This window comes from Cyrtonyx montezumae, unplaced genomic scaffold, assembly GCF_038088225.1.
Source record: "Cyrtonyx montezumae isolate F1298 unplaced genomic scaffold, pur_monq_1.0 scaffold_8, whole genome shotgun sequence".
In the NCBI taxonomy this organism is placed as follows: domain Eukaryota; kingdom Metazoa; phylum Chordata; class Aves; order Galliformes; family Odontophoridae; genus Cyrtonyx; species Cyrtonyx montezumae.
The window spans coordinates 108,684,477-108,711,242 of record NW_027072089.1 but is presented as its reverse complement, the minus strand read 5'-3'; the positions used below and the strand labels follow the sequence as shown (position 1 = coordinate 108,711,242).

Sequence of the window (26,766 nt, the reverse complement as noted above, 5' to 3'; positions counted from 1 at the left end):
TGATTCTGTTTTAAGAAAAGTAATGCCCTAATCTTTACTCCGCGATGTTGTTACTTACAAAGCGAGGTGCGTGTGCTTCGAGCCTAAGGCATTGCCTGTATTCTAGAGATAAGAATCTGTAAGGCGGCCGCCCCGCCCGGCAGCCGGGAGCTGGGGGCGGTGGGACGGGATCTGCAGAGCGGGGGACTCCCGGCGCCGAGGGCGGCGCGGCGCGGTGGTATCCCCATCCTCCTCCTCCCCTCCCCCGTCCCCGTCCTTTTTTCCCTCCCTCTGCCTCCTCCTTCCTTTCCCCCGGGCGCCCTCTGCACTTTCTTCTCGAACCACCCTCGTAGGCAAACTTTGATGGGGAACCTTGCATCGCGCTGGAAAAATGCCTGTTATGAAGGGATTACTGGCCCCCCAGAACACCTTCCTCGACACCATCGCCACCCGGTTTGACGGCACACGTGAGTTCGGGCAGGGGAAGGGGGCTTCAGCTCCGGGTGTCCAGGAAAGGAACTGAATGGGGAGGACTGCACTTACGATGGGAGTCTCCTGGCTCCCTCCTCCTCTTTCGAGGGGTTTCCTTGGTACCAGAAGCCGGCTATGAGAAGGGGGAGGCGAGGCGGCTCCCAGTCTTCTCAGTCTCCTGCCTGGCTTGTTCTCAGCTTTTCAAATGAAGAGGATAGAGGATGCTTCAGTACGCTTCTCTTCCCAGTTCCCTGCTAGGGGGGCTCCGGGAGGGCTGGTGCCAGAAGCCGAGCTGTTACTGGCACCGGGCTTGCTACAGCAAAGTTGTGTGCTGCACTAGGGCTTCCCCAGCCAGGGAGTTTAGAAGTGTTTTTGGTTGTTTTTTTTTTTCCTTATTTTTTTTATTTTATCGTCCAATCTCTAAAAAAACGTTCAATTCCTGTAGAAGGGTTTGGTGGAGAACAAAGAGGGACCCTTCAGAGGGTGCGTCCGACTGCAGCACCTTGGACAGAGCCAGCAGGGAGCGGAGGGTGCCACGCCGTGCGGATCTCTGCCCGTGGCGCTCTCCTTGGTGCTGCTCCGCGGCCAGGGGCTGGCTCCGCCGCTGGGAGCTGGCTCGCTCCTTTCCGGCTGTGGGTTAGGAGATGCCCCTGCTTTGAGTTTTGCTTCTTCCCTAATTAGGCTCCCACACATTTTAAAATTAAAAATAAAACGTGTACTATGGAATATTCCTCTAAAAAAAAATTTCAGAAATCCAAAGTGGAATAAAAACTCTAGTATTGAGTTGCTGTCAACTCTTTCTTGAGTGAAAGTGTTGCAGTGTGTCTGGCTTGCTACCTCTTTGGTTATGTGTCTGTTCACATTGTCTCAATGGTTCAGTTAGCATGTGATTAAGACAGCTGAACTCTAATTACTGTATTAGTAAGTTGTGTAAGGAAAATGATATATTCACTAAGATCAGTTGCAGAGAAATGCAGAACTGCTTTATAACTACTCTGCTTATCTGAGCATACACAGCTAATAATTCAGATCTGCATGTAATTGATACTTGATTATAAAGACATCCCTCTTAGGAGTACTTAGATGTACCTTCAAATTCATATAAATTTATTTGAATATAGTACTCAGTCCATTCCTCTCAACCCTTCACTCTTTTTATTTCTATAAAGCACATGAGTATTATTTACTGCATACTGAAGCGTGATACTCTAATAGGAGTCTTGTTGTTGATACTGTTGTTTGCCAGAAAAGCAATTATTCCCTGCTTCATGCTAAGGACCATCCCCCTTTACAATGGCTTCGTTTCAAAAAAAACAGAACATGCAGTTTATGAGATCTGTACACAAATATGTTCCAGGTTATTTCATTTTATTTTCAAGATCGAATTTAACATACAACATTAGTGATGACGGACAGGTGCTTTGTTATTGTTAACTTTTTTATAACAACAAATCATAGACCCAAACAGCAACAAAAATCACACTCAGAAAATGTCTAATCCTTGTGTTTTCAGTGACATGAACAGACAAGTGTGGTAGAAATTTTTTGCCTAACTGAATTCTATGAGAAAAATATATGTATTCTTTTAGCAACAATTTTTATTTTCCTAATGTCAATTGGACCATTCCTTAAGCAAGAAGAAACTGACACAGCTGTCTGTTTTAGAAATGTATAATGCTAGCAACTGGTCTATATTTTTATACATTGTTTTTAATTCCTAATTATTTTTCTATGTACCTCAAGGAAAAAACTATACATTATATTTTATTATGGGCAAATTATGAGTTGCTTTACAAGTAGAATGTAAAAATTTGGCTTAAATGTTGAACAGGCCTAATCTAGAAGTTGTTGTTGTACAACTATCAGCACATGAAATATTCACAGAAGTTCATAAGGAGGATTTTTTATGAATCACTCAGTCTGGCATCTAATACAGCTAATAGAATTGATGGAGGGTGGTACAGTTCTATGGAAAATTGGTGCTACTCTCAGTTCATGGAATGACATCGCTTTTAGAGGATTAGAGTGAACAGATGTTTTAAAACTCTTTTTGAAACAAGGTTATGTGTATCAATTCACATCACAGTTACATTTAAAATCTTCAGAAATAGATCATCTCCTTTGTTATTTTGAAACATTCTTTTTCCCTTTAAAAAAAAGCACCGAGAAAACAGAACAAAACACCCCTTGATTTAAATATTTAAATATTCCTTCTTTAACTGGTATCTTTTTTAAAATTGCATTTCTTTATTAAAAATGTGTGTGTGTGTGTATATATAAATACACTTATCTAAGTATTAGGTAGAAATATAAAAGCAAATTTTGTTTTCATTTAAACTATCCAGGTGGTAGTGCTTAGGTTATTCAGGTAGCTAAAGCTCAGAATAATAATGATGGCTAATCCTCATAGGAATCAGTCTCATGTCATTCTAGTTTTATAGGTGATACAGACTATGAAAGGAGTATAACTGATAAATGGTACTGAACCTGGGGCTTTGTTTCACAAACTGCTTTGACTGCATACACAATGATATTTAGTGTTAAAACATAGTTTTGTGTCAAAGGGCTTTTTTGTTGTTATTTTATCATATTCTGTAGTTAACAGACATCCTTTCATTTTAAGCCTCTGGGAAGGATGTATTATGTTGTCATCAGTGGTAGACTAATCCACCAGTGCATCTTTAATCCAGAAGAGGGATAATTCTGTTTCTGGGCAACAGTGCAAGAAAGGATTCTAGATAATAATAGAAAATATGTTTTGCTTTGTAGAGAACTTTTTAAAAAAATTCATTCAAACCAGTATTTTGATTTCACTATTGTAATTATTTATATCTAATTAGCAACTAAAAATCATCTTGTGAGAAAATACAAATCTCAGAAAAGCCTGGATAACAGAACTGTAAGATAGTTCTCACAATAATTAATTTATATTGTTACACATACGTTAAAGATGCATGTTCTTCACACATTTAACCAGCAAAAATATGTTATTCAACTAATTCAACCGACCTTGGGATGACTCCAGGATGTTCAAGATATTAGAGAGAACCACCTCTGTGAAGTTGCCACTACTTGCATTTCATACATGGTAGAACAGCTTTAAGTGTCTGCCTATGGAGATTTCCATGGCTCTGAACTATCTCGTGTCCCTGGTTGTAGCTGAAGTAAATTTTTTCTCAAAGGCCTTTCTCCACCTTCCCCCAGAGAACTAAGCACCAGATCATCAAAATGCTTTTTGCCCGCTCAGTTAGCAAGATGTTGATGTGTTAATTGCTCTCTCAGGAAAAGAAAACAAACAAACCATCGAACCACACTTTCAAATGAATAGTTTCTGTAAACTAAGCAGCCAAATAAAACAAAAAGCCCATCAGATTTTAAAGGCAGAATACCACATTCAAGTGTTAAAATATTTCAAATATATGCCTATATTTAACTCCTCCATCCCCCTCCCAAATATTATGGAAGGAAATGTCTGAAATGAATAATCTAAACTTATGAATGGAAATTTTGCACGTTTTTGTTTCTCATCCCAGTTTGGGCTAGGAAAAACATGCAGAAATGGTTTAGTGGTATGAAGTTATGTTCTATTGTATTGTGTGTGTTACATACATATAATATGATTCCGTATGTAACATTTAAATTGATAAATTCACACTGGTCGTGCCTGTTTCTCTTAACTTGTGATACTTTCTCGGGGAGCAAAGCTAACAGATTCAGCAAATGATCTCAACATTTTGTATTTTTAAATAAATAAATAAAAGAATAAATAAAGAATAAGAAGGTAATGTTTGCTAGACTGAGCCAAGGCGCTAGCATTTTTTCACTATTTTGTAAATACAGTTTGTATCTTATTCAGATTGAATCCTTTAGACCAGATAACGTGCTGTTAATCATAACATAATTGGCTCAAGAAAGGCTAGTTCTTGATTTTTTTTTTTTGTGCTATTCAGATGTTTTCTCACAAATGAGTACAAGGAATTAGTGCCAGATATTTGGAAGCAACAGCTAAACTTTCCAGGGGAAGGACATAGATGGTTGGTGATCAAACTCTAAACAGACTCTGATTTAGAACTGTGAAAGGGCACACTACTTAATGACAAGGTCTTCCAAAAAGTGACATGAGAAAAGTTGGTAAGTTGTCGAGTCACCCTCTGAAAGACTGGAGGTGTAGTGAAAGTGATCTCGTTCCTTCTAACAGAGATGAAATTAGTTTGCATGATAGAAATTTCCAAGGTAATGTATTTATTTAGACTTTTATTAAGCAGACTTATCTTCTCTTTTGTTTTTTATACTTGTATAGGTATTTAATGGTTTTTTTTGTGTGAATCATGGATCGTAATAGTAGTTCTGCTTCTTTATGATCATCAGTGGTATCTGATAGGAACATAACTATTCTGCATAGGTAAGGAAGCAAATAAACAGTAATTACAGTAGTCAGGGGAATTCTAAAAATGCTCTCAATGTGTTCCTTCTCAAGTGGAAGCAAGGAGGTAACTGAGATTGTCTGTCTTTGATAAAGTAAGAATAATATCACATATGCATGTAAAACAACTACCATTCTGGATTTATTTGTTTGTTTCACAGAATTTTGAATGGCCAACTGACTGTGCAAAGTCATATTTTGTTCAAAATGGAAAAATGAAACATAGTTTTAATAATTCTTGACCTAAGTCTGCCCTCATGAAGCCAATACAAAAAATATCCCTGTGAAAACCAAATTTTTTACTTCAGTGAGAATTGAAGTGTTCAGGTAAAAAGTATACTGTGGTGGCACAGAATTTTGCAAAATCCTGTCAGTAGTTTCTAATATGTTTGCAGATAAAGTCTGTCTCTTTCTTTCGCTATTTAATGAAAATATGTACTTTCTAATTCTTAATACATGAAGAAGAGAACTGTTCTCTTCATTTTTACACTTATTTTATTTTTGGAATGACAAAATTGTCCTAATATAAATAGCTTTTTTGTTGTTTGTTTTCAAAAATATTTAGTCTACAGAAAAACTTGACTGTGGTTTAATAGGACTTTGACTATATTCAAAGTTATATGGCAAATAATTGTTTCTGATTTAAAAAAAAAAAACAAAACAAACACCAAAAAACCTATTTTGTCTGTACTGACCCTGTTTTAAGGAGAGATATATAATAATACATGTTCTCTTAGGCTTGAAAGATGCTTCTGCATTGGAAATAGAAAGCAGGCTGTATTAGATGTTCTGAAACACTTTACTATCTTCATTTATTTTTACAGGATATTTACCTAATCTTTTTTATTATTATTATTTTGTTCTTTTATTTTTTTAATAGTTTTGTCTGATAATTTTTGAATTCAACTGGAGACCTTGGCTCTGCTGCTACCATCTTGAACAGTATGGATATGTCAGTGGTTAGAGCATACGGTACTCTATACATCTTTTACCTACTAGTTTTTTGCCTGGAACTAGTCAGACAGTAGCCCTTATGTTGTACTACATTGAGTCTCTCTCTGAGTAGAAGAATGGTAGTCTGACATGAGCTATATGACCTCACTGCTAAGCAGCACGAGGAAAAACCTGCCAGATTCATCATCTCCATACTTACAGGAGTACTAATAGTTGAGCTGTTTAAAAGCTTTTCCAAATTTTCTATTGGCATTATACATCCAAGTGTTTTCATTACCTTTTGAAAACCTGTAAGAGCTTGATGTTTCCCTTTCCTTTATTATGTCATTTTAATTTGCAAATTCATTACCAATTACAAATAGTTATTTGTTAATTCATTTTTTTGTATCTACCATCAGGAGCAATGTGACAACTATTAATTTTGAAAAGAAAAAAAGTGGGTCATTCTCCTTAAAAATCTTAATCTTAAAAACCTTAAGAAAAGTAGATTATAAGTGACAATAAGTAAATAATTGATTTAGTCAATTTTATCTACATTATGAACTGGAGCTACAATTTTTGTAGAGTAGGGTGCCATCTCATGTAATGAAGTAGAACAGTCATCTTTAGCCAAGAAAGAGAAAAGGATGAAGCAGTTGTGAAAAAGCTGTGAAAGCTGTGATTGACTGATGGGATTGCTGAGTGAGCAGTGGAGTAGAGCTTTGAAATCAACTAAATGACAATAGCACTGCAGGAAGCTTGACTTCGGTACAGAATATATCTTGAGAAATGCTACTGTGAACAAGCATGGTCATGAGAGGATTAAATCCTCTGTCTTATCTCTTCTCAGGACCTGTGCTCTTACCTTGCAGTTGGTGAAAAGCTGTTTGGCAGTTTTGGATATCATAGTCTGCATATTCATCTGCATTCCCTTACTGATAATTGGCTAGCTACTAAGACCTGAGAATTAAAGTCTATTTTGCCATGCTCCTGCTATCTTGTGGACGTGGGATAGGGAAGCAAAATAGGATAAGCTTGTTGAAAAGGTACAATAACAATTGACTACACCGTTTGCTTTTTTGTAATTCCTATTTCTTCTTTTTTGATTTATTTTCAACACCTATATTTATAAAAAGAATGAGGATTCAGTATTACTCTGTGTTTGTTGTGGTTTATTTATTTATTTTTGTTTTAACTTATTTCATTTATTTGTGAGTATGTGGATGACTGAATAACACGTGACCTTATTTTGTCATGATCCTGAATCTAGAACGTCTAGAATAAATATTTAATTTTCTCCTAACCACCTCCTTCAAAGTTCATCAATTCCAGCACTCATGATTCTTATAGATTCATAGAATTTTTTGAGTTGGAAGTGACTTTTAGAGGTCATCTAGCCCACCCCACCCCTGCAATGAACAGGGACACCTACACATAAATCAGGTTCCTCAGAGCCCCTTACAGGCTGACTTTGAATGTCTCCAGTGGGATAGAGCTTCCACTACTTATCTGGACAGTCTGTTCCAGTGCTTCACCTCCCTTATTGTAAAAATCTTCTTCCTTATATCCAGTCTAAATCTCCCCTCTTCTAGTCTGAAACAATTTCCCCTTGTTCTATCACAACTGATCCTGCTAAAGAATCTTTCTCCTTTCTTATAGTCCCCCTTTAGGCATTGAAAGGCCACTCTCAGGTCTCTGTGAGGATTCTTCTCCATGCTCAACAGCCCCAGCTCTCTCAGCTTCGCCTCACATGGGAGATCCAACCCTCAGATCATTTTTGTGTCCCTTCTCTGAATGTGCTCCAACAGGTACACATCTTTTCTGTACTGAAGGCTCTACATCTGGATGCAGTACTCCAGGTGAGGCCTCAACAACACAGAGTAAAGTGTCAAGGTTACCTCTGTCACCCTGCAGACCAAGCTGCTTTTGATGCAGCCCAGCTTTCTGGTCTGTGAGGGCAAATTGCTGTCTCATGTACAGCTTTCCATCTACCAAACCCTCAGATCTGTTTCAGCAGGGCAATGCTCCATCCTTACTATCCCCAGTTTGCATTGGTAGTGGGGGGTTGCCTCAACCCACATGTAAGACCTTGTTACTGGCTTTGTTGAACCTCATGAGGTTCACCTGGGCCCACTGCTGGGGCTCTCTGAATGGCATCCCACTCCTTGGGCACGTCAACCGCACCACACAGTTTGATGTCGTTTGCAAACTTGGGGAGGGTGCATTTGAATCCAGTGTAGCAGTCACTGATGAAAATGTTAAAGAACACTGGTCCCAGTACTGACTCCTGAGGGACACCACTCATTGCAGATCTCAATCCAGACATTGAGCCATTGACTACCATCCTCTAGATAGAATCTCTCAAACAGTTCTTTCTCCATTGAACAGTCCACCCATCAATTCCCTATCTATCCAAGTAGCAGAAAAGGCTGTTATAGAGGACCCTGTCAAAGGCCTTACTGAAGCCCAGAAAAATGACATCAGTGACTCTTCCATTTTCTTGGAATGGGTTATAGAAGGCAATGAAGACAAATGAATGTATATTTTAAATATGCCAGGACTTGTTCCTCTGCTGCTGATTGTAGAGTTTTTCTGTTTTAATTGTGCTTTGGCATCTGTGGACAGCAATTTAATCAATGTATTTAGTATGTAGAAAATAAGAGAACTCTGAGGAAAAAAAACATCCTGAGTTTTCAAAGCTCTTGAGGTACCATTAATGATATTAACTATTGCTGTTTCTAGAATTCATGCTTGTTACATTAGGCAGTGGTTTTTTTTTGTTTGTTTGCTTGTTTCTTGGTAGTTTGTTTTTTATTTGTTTTGTGGCTTTTCTTTTTTTTTTCAGAGCAACCCTGACAAATTTACACAGTAATTGTAACAATTAGGGATCATATTTTCTACTCTTCATTGGTCTGCAACAGCTTCCTTCACCTTACATTTAGACTGTCTCAGACAGGCATTTGGATTTGGTTTTCAGGTAGGGATTCAGAGTCTCTAAAGTGTGTTGTATCAAGAACCACTTAGTGTGCCTGAATTCAAGCAACTCTGTGGGTAAATCAGTTGTTCTTCTAAATTGACAGTAGATAGGGACAAGGATCGACAAGGCTGTAGATGGAAATAAATACTTCAGCCTGTAGCTCCAATTCTTGTCTCTCGAGTGGGTGGTAAAGGCTGTTCTGGTTCTCAGGTTTGTTATCTGTCCTGCCCTTCTCCCAAATGTTCCATTCCTAGTGTGAGGGTGAACGAATGTGACCAAACAGGTCCTGAGTAGCTCCAGATTTCATTCTGATGATGAACAATCCAGTCACGCTGCAGTGAATGACAGCAGCTCAGCACTGTTTCCCATGCAGCTGATCAACTCCTGAAGCAGATGCAGCAATCAGCAAGAGCAGTCAGGATGGACAGGTGGAAATTACTGCAGGTGTTTCAACTCATTAGTTAAAATTCTTATGCTAATAGGAAGGTGTCTGTTGAGATATTTTTATATTGCTATGAGCAGAATCCAGATGGGGGTTTGGAGTTTTGGTTCTAGTTGAAACTTGGTGCTAAGAACTGAAGCAGATATTGGAAGCAGTAACTCTTGGAGATATGCAGAGAGACTTTGTTGCCTAGCTTTAGTTGGACCTTTCTCAATATTTTTATTTTTATTTATTTTTTTTCCTTTTATCCTAACTAAACAGAATAATTACATATTAGAAATGTGATCCTCTTGAACACAGTACAATTGTGACAACACAACTCAGAACAGCAAACGTCTATCTGAAACTTTCAAATCTTTGTATTTCAGGTATATTTATAGCAATATGCAGGTGATATATACATATATATTAATTAAGAAAGCATGCTTTAGGAGCTCAAATAGTTGAGTAGTTCAAATATTCATCATTCTGCAGAACCAGGTCTTAAGGGAATGAGTGACAGGCTAACTGCAGACCTTCTGTTTGTGTCTTTTTTGTGAATAATTTTATCATTCACTTCTACTATCTTTTCTATTGGTCTTTTTTAAACATAAATAATCATAACTTGATGTATCCATCTCCTCTGCAGTATAGCTGAACACTGAGGTAAACACTTTATACAAATAGGTGTGATCACTCACAGTGATCACAAGATCAGATCTCTTTCAAAGAGCAAAAGAGGGGAAAAAACTAAACCATCCAAACCAAAACAATCAAACAAGAAAACACCTTAGCTGTTATGTGCACCATAAAGCTAGGTGAAAATTATAAATATATCGTCCAACCAGATGGCTCACAACTTACAAGTGAATAGTATGAATGTCTTTTCCAGGAAAGCAAATCAAGTTCAGGGAATTATTAGCCACAGAAATAAATAAATAATCTGGAACTATAGTAATGTTTTACCTTTAACCCTCATTCAGCTTTTTAGAACACTTCTTCCTTTTATGAATTCTCTCTAGGTAGGTTCTGAAAGGAAGAAAGACAAAGGCCAAAAAATCCCAGTGACAGAAATACTGTATGACTTGCACCATGATGGATAGATCTTATTAAGCTAAGTTTTGGGATATGGGAGAAATAATTACAAGTAAAGAAAAGAGGTTAGAATTAATTGGCCAAATTACAGTTGGATTTTTTCTTCAGCCTAATGTGGCTGACAAGTCATTTTCTATGAACTGTCATAAAAAAAATTACTTCCAGGTCTGCAATTAAAGTTTATAGGATGTATTCTGCCACCTTTACACACCCTGTTTTATTTTGGCCTGACTTTATAAACTGAGTTATAACAAAGGGAGAGAAACAGATCTTTATATTTACGATATGAAGGTATTGTCTCCCAACATTATAATACTCAGAATTACATAAAATGCATTACTCATAATTAAAATGTATGTGGTAATTGTTCTAACAAAAATGTTTACCTGAAGTGAAATTCATAAGAGTGAATCTTTGAAATGTTGTTTCTTAGTTTAGTCACGGTGTATTTGCAGCTATTGAAATTTAACATATTGCTATGCAGAGCATATTACATTTTGTCTGTTTTAATACTCAGTGTATTACAACAGTTTGCATAGCACTTGAATGTTTGGGTCTTAATTTATCATGACTAATTTTCCATTTCCAGGGAGAGTAACATAAACTAAATATAATAGAATAGCACATGTTTACTGACACCTTCTCAGACTTGAGAAGCAAAGACTGTGCCAGTAAAACATTACAGTGAATGTACAGGTAGCTTGGCTGTGAAAAAATGGAATCTATGCTTTCTGACCCTACAAGTATCTTCTATGATACATGAAACAATGCCATCTTTGACTACATGATAGTAATATCTCTTGAACTGAGAAAGTTGCAATAGTTTTCCAAACAGACTCAGTCCAATGGCATATCATGCTGTTTTCATGATATCTATTGTTTAATAAACCCATGTGCCAGATTAATACGTGATTATTAGATCAAATATCAGAAGTAGTAGCTATGTCTACAGAGTAGATATCTGACAATAAAGGAACTGAAGTACTGTACTGCATGAGATTCAGACATACCTGCTGGGATTAGTGTATAAAAGCTAAAAGATCTTCTCTGAACTATCAAGAAGGTAAAATCATCCCCAGGAATAAAACATACTATATCCATCGAAATTCCATTTATTTCTGTCAGTGCTGCTATTGCACACTAAGGAATAGGGTTGTTGTTCCTGAATGAGTTTGTATTCACACTTAGTACCAAGCTTATGGTTTTACTCTGGGAAAACAAAGGGAAACAAAAAAAACTGGTACTGAACTAACACATTGCTTTTTACTTTTTATTTTTAATAATTTGGAATTGTGGCTCATTTATACAATTCTTAACATGTTTTATGCTTATAATAATTCTCATTGGCCATTTTTTTTTATTTTCTTGCTTGTGGCCATGATAAAAATATTTTCAGGATCTCTAGAATTATCTAAATAGTTCAGTTGCTCAAATATTGTGTAGAAGACTTGATAAATGTAATGAAAGACAAATAGAAAGGTTAGAAGAATTAGAGATGTATCTTTCTTCCTCAAGTGTAAACTGCTACCTGAATTACAGCTATGAGAATGCCACTACCAAAAGCCACCCTTGTACCCAGTCTTGCCTTAAGAAAGGGATGTATTTTACACCTTTAATTCTTTCTACAGGATAGTTACTTCATATGAATAGCCAATTGTATGTAAGAGGCGAGTTTTCATCCTTACCCTCTATTTCCAAATTTAGCCTTGCAAAAATATTATAAGAAGACTAGCAGAAAATATTTCAGCTACCGGTGATATCTGAAAGCAAACAGATAATCTGGGTGACAGAAACATATCTTGCAGTAGAAATAGAAAATTGCTCCATTTTTCTAATCTTGGAACATTCTCAATCACAAATATTCAAAGAAATGAAGGGGATTTTTCATGACAAGGTATTTCTAACAACCTTATGATGGAACAGTAACTGTAAAGAGGAATTCTGTCTTGCAGTCCATATCTTCTGTTATGTTAATAGCAAGACAAAACCCTGTCTTATAAGTGTTTTTGAAAGGTCCAGAATTTAAAAAGTTCCTGTAAAAATGCTCTTAATATTTCCAAGAATGGTTTTCCAATAATGCAGCCTTCAGACTAAAATTGAAAAGACATATGTTTTTGTATTAAAAAAAAAAAAGAGGAAGAGAAAGAGAACACGATTAAATGACTGTTAAACAAGCTTAAAATAAATAAAAACAGGACAAAAATAGATTTCCATATTATATCACATTGAAATTTTGTCATTTCCTGATTTCAGGATTGCTCTTTTTTATTATAACACATTCTGTCAGGAACGTATCAGGAGTAAACAGTGCTTTTTACTGATATGCCTCAGTTTTCTGAAGCACAGCTGAATTTGTTTTCAGTCTACTGCCATGCTGTCATGTCTTCTATAATGCCACTGTCCCAACATAGTTCTTGATTCATCTCATGTCATTGAGATATGCCTCTTGCCAGGTGTGGGAGAACTTTCCCATAAATGCTGGGGCGTTCAGCTGTTGTCTTCTTCACCAGGCTAACTTGTCTTATTTCCATAAATAATGCATGTTTCATAGGTGTCTCTTAGAAATTATGATGACAGTCTGAGTTCTTCTCCATAGCTGGGACGAAAGGAAAATTTGTGTGCCAAAGAACCAATGAAGCCTTGTTTCCTTTTGCAGTTGAGCTCCTATATGAACTTTCTGAAATCCAGTAAAGTCAAGGTGACACTGAAGATCAGACATGAATAATTTCTCTCCTGGCTCTTTTATTAAGGTGCTTGTAGCACCTCAGGACCCTTCAGACCACCCTTCTCTTCCCTATTAAATACTGCTAAAGAGAAGCAGAAGATTCAGTGTCAAAAAAGAAAAAGATGGATTCTGAAGGGAAAGAGAGAGGGTTGAGTTGGGTGTACATAGGGAGTGCATTCATATATGTTCCATTTGCTTTCTTACTGAAAAAGACATTCAGCAAGTGTGAGCAATCTCTATCAGTTTAGTATCATCCTTTCAGGTGTGTTTAGCTGTAGTAACCTAACAGGAATGCTTGGTACTCTAATCCTTAAATTGTTGCTGTGAGAGAAGAAATGAATCAATTCAAACGGTGAGGTGTACAACAGCCATATATATGCTAGGTGTCCTTCCTAATACTATAGATACGAACCTTAGAACGGTCTTCCTCCCTTGTTAGCTAACAAATTTCTCAATGTCTCCCTCATAAGTTTGAATAGGAGGACTGAAGACAGGAGTATTTATCAGTTAAATATTTGAGTGATTCATTTGGCTGACTTTCCTGAATAAAGAAGCTCTGAAAGGTAGAGTGAATTTTGTACTTTTTTTTTTCTTTTTTTCTTTTCATTATCTGGTTCAAGTTATTTACAAATATAGATGGGGAAAATGCTGTTCTCTCTTTTGACAGCAGAGGGAACCTTGCATTCCAAATCTTTAGTGTTTCTTCAATGCATTTTATTAGGAGTCTGAAGTAAACTTAAACTCTAAAATAGATTACATGTTTTTTTCTGCTTTTAAGTAAGAATCCCACCTCCTGGATGCTTCCCTGTGCAACCTGGTCTAGGGAGCCTGCTTTGGCAGGTGAGTTGGACTAATTGACCTCTATAGGTCTCTTCCAACCCCTACAATTCTGTGATTCTGTGCTTCTGTGAAGAATCTTATATGACGCTCTCAGAGTTGTCTCTTTTTCTTAAGTGGACTGATGCAAAGAGTGCAAACAGGGTTTTAAAAATAAGGTTACTTTGTCTTTAGTCTTTTTTTCTTATATCTGCATGAAAAATATGGATCTTGATCTAATTTCATCAATAGAAGTTGCTGCCAAAGTGAAGTAAAATAGTACATGTGCTTTAAACAGTTTAGAAATAAATGGCACTTAAAAGGTATTATCTAACTATGCTTATTCTTAATACAATTTCGGCTTAATCATCTATTAACATATAAAATAAAGCAGATAAGGATAACCATTACACTTTTGAGAGAGAAAAGCTATATTTCTATTCAGAAATTTAATTAATCTGTGTACAAGGAGAGTTTTTTCATATATTTGATTATAGGTAGCCATCTTAATGTAAATTTTATATATTTTCCATTAGTTAAACTATAATTGAACTACATATTCAGTTAGATGATGTCTTTAGTATTGTTAAATAGCATTTTCCTTTTACCTGCATACCTATTTGAGTACGAATTTGAGGAGTATGATCTCCTGAATCAGGGGATCATAGCCTGGTTCATTCTTATATTTAGTTTAAAATACTAAAATAACTGTTGGTCTGGTGAATGTTACAAGATACCTCTAACTAATCTTTTGTGAGTTTTCTCCGTGAGAAGCATTTCTGCCTACAACAGCAACATTATCTGATATGCAGTGTCAAAGAACTTCTTAACACTGAAGTGTGTGGGTTCAAATGTTTCCTTGATATACAGCAGGGTAGTTGTAGAATTAAACCACTGAAGAATGTCATAGACCAGCTTAAAGAAGAATTCGTCATCTTTATATGTGAAAAGTATTATAGCAAGTTCTAACAGCTTCAGCAGTACAAGTTGAAGATAACTCAGATATAATGCGTTGTTTCAGAAAAAACAAATTAGTATTGATACTGTAACTTAAATCTACTGGTTATATTTATAGTCACCAAATGTTGACCTGTGCAAAATTGTTGGCCAGATTCAAACAGGGGACAGTATTTCACAGGTTGTGCTAATTTTATATGAGGACCTTATAAGTCCAATTTGAATTTTTCTCTGTGTAAATGTTCCATACTCTTTTGTCAGTCAGAGTGATGGAAAGTTGGGATAGATAGGTGAACTAAACACATAGATGAAAGACTAGAGATTTTTATTTGTTTAAGACTGTCAGGACTTAAGATGAAAATAAGTACACACTATTTTTTCAGAAGCTGTATGTACAGAAATTTTATTATGATAGACTTATTAGCAGATTTGTTCCTGGAATATTAATTTTTCTTCTTTTCTTTGATTTCTGAAAGTAGTTTCTGTTTTACATCAATTTCTTGTCATTCAGTCTGTTCTTCCATTTGTGTAGTGCCTTGTTTGCTTCTGCTTGGAGGCTGGGTTTTAATGGGCAGTCACAAGTAGATTTACAAATGCGTACTTCCATTACCCATGTGCTTTCTGCTTACACAGCTGGTTCTCAGTCCAGCTGTGATTCAGCTGCTCTAAGCATCTATTTGCTAAGGAGGAGTTTTTGTTTTTTATTTTCTTTGTTGACACTCAAGGTGAACAAAAGAATGAGATCTTCTTTAGGTGTTTGTGTATGGTAGCCTTGGAACACTATCTTACTATATCCTTTAATATTTCACGAAAAAGATCTTTGTAACATGTATAGGTAAAATTTTACATAATTTTATGAATACAAAGTATCTTTCGTAATTTAAATGAAATAATTAATTACTAGGGAGAAACTTCACAAGTTCACATTATTTAAATGTTAACCTTTAAAGCTAGTGAGAAGCGTAAGTATACACAGGACAGCAACGGATTATTGTTCAGACAGAAATGTTTCACAATCTCCTTTTGCCCATGTGCACTCATAAAAATAAGTATTAAATCCTTAGTAGAGAACCCTAAATTCAGATTTCTCTTTGTAAGGCAGTAGGAGAAAATAGTGCTGTTTTCTTTTTTTTAACACTTCTCACTGTAAGTGGTGTTTTCCATTCATTTTCAGTAATAGGTTTTTGTGATAAGGGTTGCTGTTTGTTCTATTTCCTGTACTATTTCACACAGACTTTCAGATCAGGAAGGAATATCAGAGTATAAATAATCTATTGTTATACAAACATTTCATAAATAATGCATGTGTGTGACATAAGGGAGCAAACATAACTTGCAAGGTAACCTTTCAAAACACTGATAAGCATATACAACAAAAATACGTAAAATGATTCCCAGCTTTGCAACTCTGATATGGCAAGGAGACAAAATAGAATTGAAAAAAAGAGTATCCCCAGGCATTGTTAACTGTAAAGATAGGCCATAATTACAATCATTCTTGTAATCCATTGGGGTGCTAGGCAAAAGTATTACAGTATTAATAAAATAAGGAGAAAACTGGTGTATATTCCACATCTGAGGATCGCTCTTTTGATTTACAGTGCTTTGTTCAGTATTTCACTGAAGTGTACTTGCCAGATGACACAGGTCAAATTGAGAAGAGTAGCATTTAAAAGGAACCATTCTAATCAAATATTGATTAAAAGCACAACATAATCATTTCTTACCGTTCTACTTTTTGTGAAAGATGATTTTCATTTCATTTTATGAGTACAAATCTTGAGTAGAATGTTGTCAATAACTATTTAGTTTTTTTAAGAGTATTTTATGTGGAGAAATTCTAATGAAAATAGAATCTCTTTGACTGTTATCTCTTTCAGTGATACTATGTTCTATTCTCTTCTGAAATTGCTTAGGCTGAAAAAATGTTCTCCCTGAAAACATGTTGATAGTTTCAATAGTTTATTTTCATGTTTACACTTTAATTTTAAACAATACATGCTTTGAAACACTGTAAAATAGAGGAGGAGACTGCATTTGAAAAATGGATTTGAAAATGATTATTAAATGAAACCACAGAAATAGTGTAGTGTGTCTAAAACAGACACTATGGAAGTAAAAAAGAAAGATAATAGAAAGAAAAGGGACGGATAAGGGCTGTCATGTTCATATGACTTTTTAGTATATATCATTTTTTGAATCTCACATTTACCATGATTTAAATATACATGTATCATCACTGCTGTGTTTAGCATTTTTCTCCATATGAACAACTATTTCATAACTTTCTTCTATTCTATTCTATTCTATTCTATTCTATTCTATTCTATTCTATTCTATTCTATTCTATTCTATTCTATTCTATTCTATTCTATTCTATTCTATTCTATTCTATTCTAATTTTTTGTCATATTTCTAGAAGTAATTACGTTGGAACACTGTCTTATACTACAGTCAAGAGAAGGTCCCAGAAAATATAACTGAAAATCTCTCACAAAACTGTAGGGCCATTCTTCCTAAATATCACGATTATTTTTTTCAGCCCTTGAGACTTGTTAAATGACATGGAAATAATTGATTTGAGTAGAGAATGAAAAAATGTTTAAATATCTTGCAACATGGAATGACTTAGGAGGCATTTATTATATGGATATTCAATCAACAGCAGTTACCACCTAATGATGCTATGTCTAACTTACAGTATGCTTCTGATGAAAAAAAAGATCAGTACATATCTTTAACTTAACTGACACACAGGTCTTTAAACATTCCAAATATTTATCAAAGCATGATCATTCCTGTTTGTATGCTGTAGATAAGACATGCTTTTGAAAATGAAAGCAACATCACTTACCTTCTACTTCTTGTGCAGTCAGGTTAATAGTTTAATTCCTGTGAAGAAAAACAATGACAAAGATACTCTATTTACTGAGAGATTTTCAGTGATGAAAGGAGTAACAAGAACCATCAATAAAGTGAAATGATTCTACTACATATTTCAAAAAAGAACAATTAAAAATATATAAATGTACACATGGTCCTTGAATATGCCAATATTCCTTTACCAGACAGTTCTAGGGATAGTAATTAGAGATAAAGATCATCTGGGACTGATTGCATTGAAAAACGTAGTAAAATCATGTATTTTTTGAAAACGTAGCTTTCTGATTATTTTATCAGAGAACACATTACTTGCCTACACTCAGAGTCCCAACTGCTGGTTTTCAAATTCTGTTCAGCATTCTGATTTGCTTGATAAGTAGCCTTATTATCAGAACTGACTTTCCTCACAAAGTTGTTTTTCTTTTTGTACTGCTTTATCATTACACTCAGCATCTTCCCTCTCATCTGTCTGTAGAGACATTTATAAAGGGTTTATGTATGTAGTTCATATCCTAAGGGAAAGAGGACATCTTAGGAATGACAAATCATATATCTTGCGTTTAAACAGCTTTATAAAGCCTTGATTTAGGGAAAAACTTATAATTCCCACCAATGTTGTGCATATGTCAAAATCTTGTGTACGAATTGCAATTTTTATGCTTTAGTTACTACTGAGGTGAAAGAGGAAAGATATTTCATTGGGAGATGATTTTTTTTCTCCTTTAGACTGCAGGCCAAACTTTTGATTTACTAGGTTAGGTCTACTCAACATATTTGCTTTAGTTTTTATGGTTGTTGCTTGTTTATTATTTTCTTTTCTTTTCTTTTCTTTTCTTTTCTTTTCTTTTCTTTTCTTTTCTTTTCTTTTCTTTTCTTTTCTTTTCTTTTCTTTTCTTTTCTTTTCTTTTCTTTTCTTTTCTTTTCTTTTCTTTTCTTTTCTTTTCTTTTCTTTTCTTTTCTTTTCTTTTCTTTTCTTTTCTTTTCTTTTCTTTTCTTTTCTTTTCTTTTCTTTTCTTTTCTTTTCTTTTCTTTTCTTTTCTTTTCTTTTCTTTTCTTTTCTTTTCTTTCTTTCTTTCTTTCTTTCTTTCTTTCTTTCTTTCTTTCTTTCTTTCTTTCTTTCTTTCTTTCTTTCTTTCTTTCTTTCTTTTCTTTTCTTTTCTTTTCTTTTCTTTTCTTTTCTTTTCTTTTCTTTTCTTTTCTTTTCTTTTCTTTTCTTTTCTTTTCTTTTCTTTTCTTTTCTTTTCTTTTCTTTTCTTTTCTTTTCTTTTCTTTTCTTTTCTTTTCTTTTCTTTTCTTTTCTTTTCTTTTCTTTTCTTTTCTTTTCTTTTCTTTTCTTTTCTTTTCTTTTCTTTTCTTTTCTTTTCTTTTCTTTTCTTTTCTTTTCTTTTCTTTTCTTTTCTTTTTAATGTTAATCTTTGTAGTACAGGTATTCTTTTCCATTATTTTAGAAAGAAAATATTAGATGAAACTGTTGTGGCAAATAAATGTGTCATATCTTACAAAAATAATGGTCATCCATATACATATTTTATTTTTCCATATTAATTAATATAGCAATTTTTGCTGTCCCTGAGTTATTCAGTAAATGTATTTTTTTGACCAGGATTAAAATTGATGATTAGCTTTTTACCGCATATTTATGTATAAATATATCTTTCATATAAATACGTTACTGTGTAACAATAGAAATGGGGCCATGTAAATAACAACTTCAATCTGGAGAGAATTTTTTTAAAAACAGAACAACATTTGGGAGACTTAAAAATAATTAAACACACACACACACACACACACACACACACACACACACATAAAAAACACCTCCACATAGTTATAAATGCTTCAACTTCCAAAATAAAATTCCACTTTGAAGAATCTTTCACTTTTACACTTCAAAAATGCAGTCTCTGGCTTGAAACTATCCACTAGTCTCAAACAGTATTTGGAATAATCATAAAATCATAGAATGGCTTATGTTGAAAGGGACCTTAAAGACACGCCCAGTTCTAATCCCCCTCCCATGGGCACCTCTGACACCCACTAGATAAGGCTGCCTAGGGCCCATTCAATCTGATTTTGAGCGCCTCCAGGGATGGGGCATCCACAACTTCCTTGGGCAACCTGTTCCAGGGCTTCATCACCCTTTGACTAAGAGATTTCCTCCTAATATCTAACCTAAATCTCTCCTCTTTTAGTTTAAAATAATTCCTCCTCATTCTATTGCTATCTGCCCATGCAAGAAATTGGTTTCCCTCCTGATTAAAAGCTCATTGGAGTTGGAAGGCCACAGTGAGATTTCCTGGAAGTCTTTTCCAGGCTAAACAGCACCAGCTTCTTCAACCCCTCTTTGAAGAAAAGGTGCTCCAGCCTTCTGATCATACTTGCAGCCCTCCTGAACCCACTCCAATAGCTTCACACCTTTCTTAGCACAAGGTTGTAAGGTAACAAGGGTTACCTCAGGCCTGGATTAAGTACTCCAGATGGGGCCTCAAGTTTATGTCAAAATGACTCAAAGGGACATTTTTTACTCACCATTTTTTGTTTTGTTAGTAATTTGTTTATTTATTTTTCCGCTAGGCTTTGGCTTCAGTTATAGAATTTGGCAAAATGAGTTTGTTGGAACACACTGTGTTCTAGGGTTATCTTTGGTATTGTAGTAATTCTCAGCAGTGTCGGGTTAGCATCCCTGTGGCAATCACAGCAAGTGGTGTTGCTGATGTATTTAATACTTTTGTCTATTTTAATACAATAGAACAGGTGGAAATTGGAAACAACCTGTCAGCAACAGAGCAGCTCTCTGCAGGATGTTAGCATTTTATGAGAGCTATATAGATGCTAGGTAGATCATAAGGAATACAATTATTTATATGAAGTTTAAGAATCTGTGTTAAAGGTAAACAGACAACACAACTGTCAGTTTCTACTTAAGATTCAATAAGTGGATTTTTAACTATGGCAGAAGAGTGCCCAAACAAGAAAAATATATATTAAAAAAATTTATATACATGCTTTTTAGTCTGTGATACCTAGTTATTTTTCTTACATTTAGATGTGTATACAAAGTTTTGTTTAGGATGTGAATGTAAGTCAATACAGTACTTGAATATACTGTTATATAATCTTTAGAAGGTACACAGTTTGAGAGCAGACTTTATGGAATATATTGATTAACAAATGTAAGACAAACTAGTCATAAGTCCATAGACTTGAGTAGGTTCTAAATGCCGATGGAGATTAACATGTTTTTATTTTCTGTATTAAATTTGCTATGATTCTTGAATGGTCAAAATTTAGTTGAACTTCTTTTACCAAGGATGGTGCAGTGCCTACCAAATGCAAAATAAGACCATATTAACTAATGCAAATAAGGTAATATTTCCTCTTTAAAGACTGTAACAGATTAGGGGAGTTCACATTCAAATCTTTTTCTCTCAATATGATCTAGTTTTTTAGTGACAGACAAGATACTACAGGTCTAGTGATCATTGCACAAACAGCCATGGAAATTTACTATACTTGTACCCTCTGAAGGAAGATTAATATGTTGACAGAGCAGCCAAAATAATGGATCTTATTAGTGTTCTTCATGGGTCTATGTGCAAAATCAGCCAATGACTCTTAACCTATCTTCTGTAAACTTTGTAGTGAAGTTGGGACAAATGCTCAGGTGCTATTTGAAATAAGAGGCTGTGTTTTCAATGGCTGAAGACTTAGATTAGGCCTGAGGAAACATTTTTTCTCTGAAAGAGTGGTCAGGCACTGGAATGGCCTGCCTAAGGATGTGGTTGAGGCACCATTCCTAGCGCTGTTCAAGAAGCGTTTAGATGAGGTGCTAAGGGATTTGATTTAGTAGTTGGGTAGGGATAGTGATAGGAGGATAGTTGGACTAGATGATCTTGTAGGTCCTTTCCAACCTAATGAACCTATGAACCTATGAAGACAGATTTAGGGGAAGTTAGCAACTTTGCACTGATCATTTTATAATGACATTATGTATAACTCATGCTATTAAAAATTCTGCTAACTTCAGTGGGGTTATATGTAAACTGCACTGAAGTGGAGGCTAAGGTAGTGAATGATCTATTCTGAGCTCTGCTTGTCCCCACCATGGTATCTACCATCCCTTCCAGTAGTAGCTGTTTCTGCTATGCTGCATTTCTTCTGTAGAGGCAGGCAAGTAGTCATACAAAAGTAGTAAGAAGCAACTGAAGCCTTGAGAACTCTATTCTTTATCATGTAACTGACCGTGACAGAGGACAAAAGAGAAGGGGCTGGCTCATCCTTGTTTCATTCCCTAAATCCCAAAGACAAAAGTGTTGGAAAACAGATTTTTTATCCTGGAGGAAATATATGTTCAATTACATATTCTGCACTCTGATCTGCTTGGTGTAGTTATTGTTGACTGTTACCCAGGGGGAATTGTGAATTGCAAGGTGTCAATCCAATTCAGCACGAAAGAGGAATGCAGAACACAGTTCATTTATTTTTAAGTTTAAGGAAATAATTAAAGCAAATTTGTTGTGGTTTTCACCCTGCTCTAATTGCAACACAGAACACTTCAAATGTATGCCAGATCTATTTGCATATTCAGTATAAATTAAAATAATTGTCCTGATTACTTGTCAAGATATAAGTAAAGCAATCATAAAATAGATGGAATACAATATTCATTTTCCTACTTTAAAATGTTGCCTAGACTAAAGTATTATGGTAGCAGGAGTAACATACGGATAATCTATGAGCTTGAATTTATACACCAAGCTTGTACATCACAGGCAAGTATATATAATATTTCATTCTGGCTTCATTAGTTTTTGGTGGTAAGACTATAAATCCATGACCTGTAGCTATGATCATTAATAACTGAAGAGTGCTGTTAAGAAATCTGAGCTCAAAAATGAGTATTGTTAAAAAATCTAAGTTTAACTTGTAAGAGTTTCTTTTAAAAGAGGCTAAAAATGTGAAATGAAAGATGGTAATAACAACTTACTTTTTATAATATTAACTGAAGGAGTAACTAATTTTCCCTTCAACCACTAGGACATATGATCACATTGAAGAATCTGACTGTAGAGAGTCATAAAAAACCCATAAACCTGTCTGAATTATTCCTATTTAGATTCTTCATGAGATTTTAAAAATTTTAACTCTTCCTGTTTAAACATTTAAATATAATTTACAGCAATATTATTTCAATTCTGAATATACCGGTTCACGAAACAAAGCAAGTTATATCATTTTCATGACAGTAAGCGTTTTATTTTTCAGAGTGTTTTGAATGTTTTCTAGATATAGACATTTTGGTGCAGAAAGCAACTATGATTTTTTTCAATTCTTTTATTTCTTCCTATTACTGGTTCTTCATTTCATATATATATTTTTTTCCTTTTCTTTTTTTTTTTTTTTGATGATGCGCACAAGGTAATTTGAAAGCCCAGGTTCTGCTAGACTTGTCTATTCTCAAATAATTGTTTTGAAAAAAAGTGGAAATAAGGGCACTAACACATCTAGTGTACAATCAACAGTGATGCAGATGGAAAAGGTAAGATAGGAGCAGTGGGAAAACATTAGAAATTATTATCTTTTGATTAATCCTTAATGCCAGTTTTATGCTGATACAGCTTAACTGTTTTGAGTGAAACTTGTTTATACTGGATTGAAATAAAATTTATTTTAACATTATTTTAGTGATGAATAAAATACTGAAATCTGCAATTTGTTAAGTAAAATAGTAATGTATACTCACACCAACCAGATTTTGGAGCTCTGAGTTCTCAGCTGATATCCCTACACTTTGATTTATTATATGCAGTTAAAAATGTAACTGTAAGAAACAAGAACAACATGAAGTACAGATATTCACAGATGCATTGAATTAAAATGGGGACTATATCAGCCACTGGTAGCCAGTTATAACCTTCACAGATTTCATTTAATTTCTTGCTGTTAGTGGAATTAGGTTCTGGTACTCTCCAGATGTTAAGGTCTCTGTTCCTGCATCCTGATATAAGTAAAGGAAATGAGCAGCAACTGGAGTGATCTTGTACAGGCTGGTGTGGGGAGAAAGCAGTGACTGGAAAATGTAAAATAAGGAGTAGAACACAGTGTGGAGCCTCAAGTAGTACTATAAGTTTGAGACTAGGATAATAATCACTGGATTCATTGACTTACTAATTAATAATTAGTTCTTATATATTGAGTATTGTGAAAATTACTAGGCTTGTTTTAGCTAGAATTTAGGGAATTTCATCATTAACTATATTAGAGTTTTGGGTTTTTTTTTAGTAGAATTTACTAAGTCATTTATTTATGTCATCTTCTTGAAGCATGTGAGATTAAACAAGTCAAGTATAAATCCGTATACCACATCCCTCAGCAAACAACATCATCAACCAATTCCTTGAACTTTTGACTTGCAAAAATATTGTTTATATAGTTTGATGTGAAAAATGAGCTATGCTGGTACAAGGAACACTGAATAGATGGACTTGAGATTCTTCACTTCCAAATACACTTTTAAAACCAGGCAGAAAAAAAAAAAAGGGGGGGGGGGGGAGATCAAGGAAGAGAGATTAATATATATATATTTTGAGATGTCAGGAATTTTGGAATCACTGAGCTTCAGTGTAGAAAAGTTTTTCTGTCCTAGCAGCTGAGAAGGCAGAATTGACACAGCTGATACAGCGTTTAAGCAGAGATACCAGAGACAGTGAATAGGCGTGCTAAACTGTTTTTATCACAGTAATTGGATCATACCCAATTGCTCTGAGACATGTCACTAGGAGACCTTGTATTACAAACAAAGCTATAAGTGTAGCTTTGATGTGTGTTGCTTATATTGGACCTTCAAGAAATTCAGTAGTCTCACACATTCCTTTCCCCACCCTACAATGGTTCAAAAGCACTGTTATGATTTTTATGCTTTGCCTCTTTGCTATGGAGTTTCATTTGTTGCTGTGATTAGCAATGTAGCTGTGTAACTACATATTTAGTGAAGGTCCTGATGAGAGATACTCTCTAAGAAATCTGAAATACTCACTGATTTGTCAGTTCTAGCTGCTGATCAGAAAAAGGATACATTTAAAATGTAGGTATGGGAACTGGACTGATCATTGTGGTTCAAATCTGTAATGATCTTAATATGCTCTGAGCAAGAAGACTCGAAGCCCTATAATAAAATATCTAGGTCTCTGTAAGTGTTCTTCCCTAATGTCTTTCTATTAGAATACTGGAAATTGCTAGAAAAGAGGTACTAACTTTCTAAAATAGAAGGCATAAGTTGGATTTGTCTAAGGCCAGAACATTTCTAATAACTCTTGTGACAGACAAGAGAGTCAAATACCCCTTCACCTCTGCCTGGTTTGCACTATGAACAAAATTCTGTAGACAACTGAATGTACAGCTTGATATGAATATACTGTTTTCATTTCTCAGTGTCTGTGAGGAGATATGCTCACATATATGTGAGGAAATAAATGAGTGAGCACAGTCCTAAAATATTTGTTTGACAGGCACGGGAGTAAGATTGGAATGTATTAAATAGTCTGTTTGCAGCAAGCAAAAACTCCCAGTTCAGATGGGAAAAGCACTGCAGGAAATTGCTGCATAATTAAATCTTTAATTAATGTATTAATTCAAAGCAAATTTCATCACTCTGTTTTACCTACTGGTAATGGATTTTTTCCATGTCATATGCAATAGTGTGGTCTGAGTTTATCCCTAAACTTGAGGCAGAAGTTTCAAGTTATGCCTTTGAAGTTCTTGTCTACAAAGGCAAAATAAAATAAATAACAACAACAAAAGGCTTCTTCTGAATTCTCCTCATCTCATATATAAAATTTAATAAAATAGTACCCTTTTAATGAAAGCATCCAGTTTTTAATGAAAGCATCCTGGAGCTTATTCTAGTTGTCTTAACCTTTCTTTTCTTTCTTGGCTCAAAGCTTGCTCTCTGAGTCATTTTATGAGATAAGACTCTGACTTGTCGAGGAGGTGAGTGATGGGTGTTGCTGTGTGGTGGTGGGCATCAATTTGTGGACAGTTTTACATTTGAAAGCATTTCTTCGGAGCTGTTTACCCTCGTAAGGGACTGCTCAGTCAGAAGGTCTGACCTGTGATCAAATAATTGGTACAGGACACCAGGGGATGATATCGTTGTATCCTGTGAAGGCAAGATACTCAATTTGTAAGAAAGAGAAGTGAGTAAAGTTTTTTTTTCACATCAAGTGTTGTGAAGGTTTGTTGTTATACTGAGCAAAAATGAAAATGTGACCATGAATGTAAATGCCAGTTTTCAAGAAAAGAAATCTCATAAGTAAACCTTTATTTTTAAAGTATATCACAAAATCATCTATGTCTATAGGTATGTTATTAACCTGTCCTACTTTAGAGTAGCTACAAAAAAGTATTGAGTTGGCATTAAAGTATTGATTCTTACCCTTTCTGTCTATTCACTGATGTTTATTCATTTGCTAAACTACTTTCATCATTATCTCTAAATACTTAATATTTGTTAATTTCTCATTTAAGTATTTGAAATTATTTTATCAGAAAACATAGAGTTTAACTTTGCATTTTCTTCTTATATCTTTAGCTCAAAATCTTCAAATTGATTATTCCAGGTATAACGAGTTAAGTGGACTTCTATGCTCATACATCTTTAGTAGCAAGGTAGGGCATGTTCGAGACAAATAATACTATACAGAATTGAGATATGTGAATATAAATGGCGGCCATGTGGTCACAACAAGTTGTTCATTAACAACGCATACATATGAAATCACATTACATTTCAATGAATAATTCTTTTTATTAATATTCTTATATAGCTGTGTTTATTTGTAGATATCCTGTGACTAGATAGACATTTCCAAAGAGATGAGCAGTGTGTTTTTCCCATATCTCAAGGGGAATAAGACTATTCTTTTCTGGAATAGGAGTCTTGAGAAGCTATGCCATTGCTATATTTCCAGGACAGAAATACCAGTAATTGAGAGTGAAGATAGGAATTCTTTCTCATAGTGTTGATCTGACAAATTTTGTAGTTGTACAACATACAGATTATATCAGGCACACAGTTTACAAGT

General features: G+C 34.9%; 1 protein-coding gene across 1 annotated transcript in view; it reads left to right on the top strand.

The window, feature by feature from the left end:
- The first annotated feature begins 370 nt into the window (after window positions 1–370).
- The window catches only part of KCNH8 (potassium voltage-gated channel subfamily H member 8), a 157,532-nt gene continuing 131,136 nt past the window's right edge, over window positions 371–26,766 (top strand). Inside the window, exon 1 of the mRNA XM_065752947.1 lies at window positions 371–446. Coding sequence (XP_065609019.1) covers window positions 371–446 — 76 coding nt within the window. The remainder of the gene's footprint in view (window positions 447–26,766) is intronic.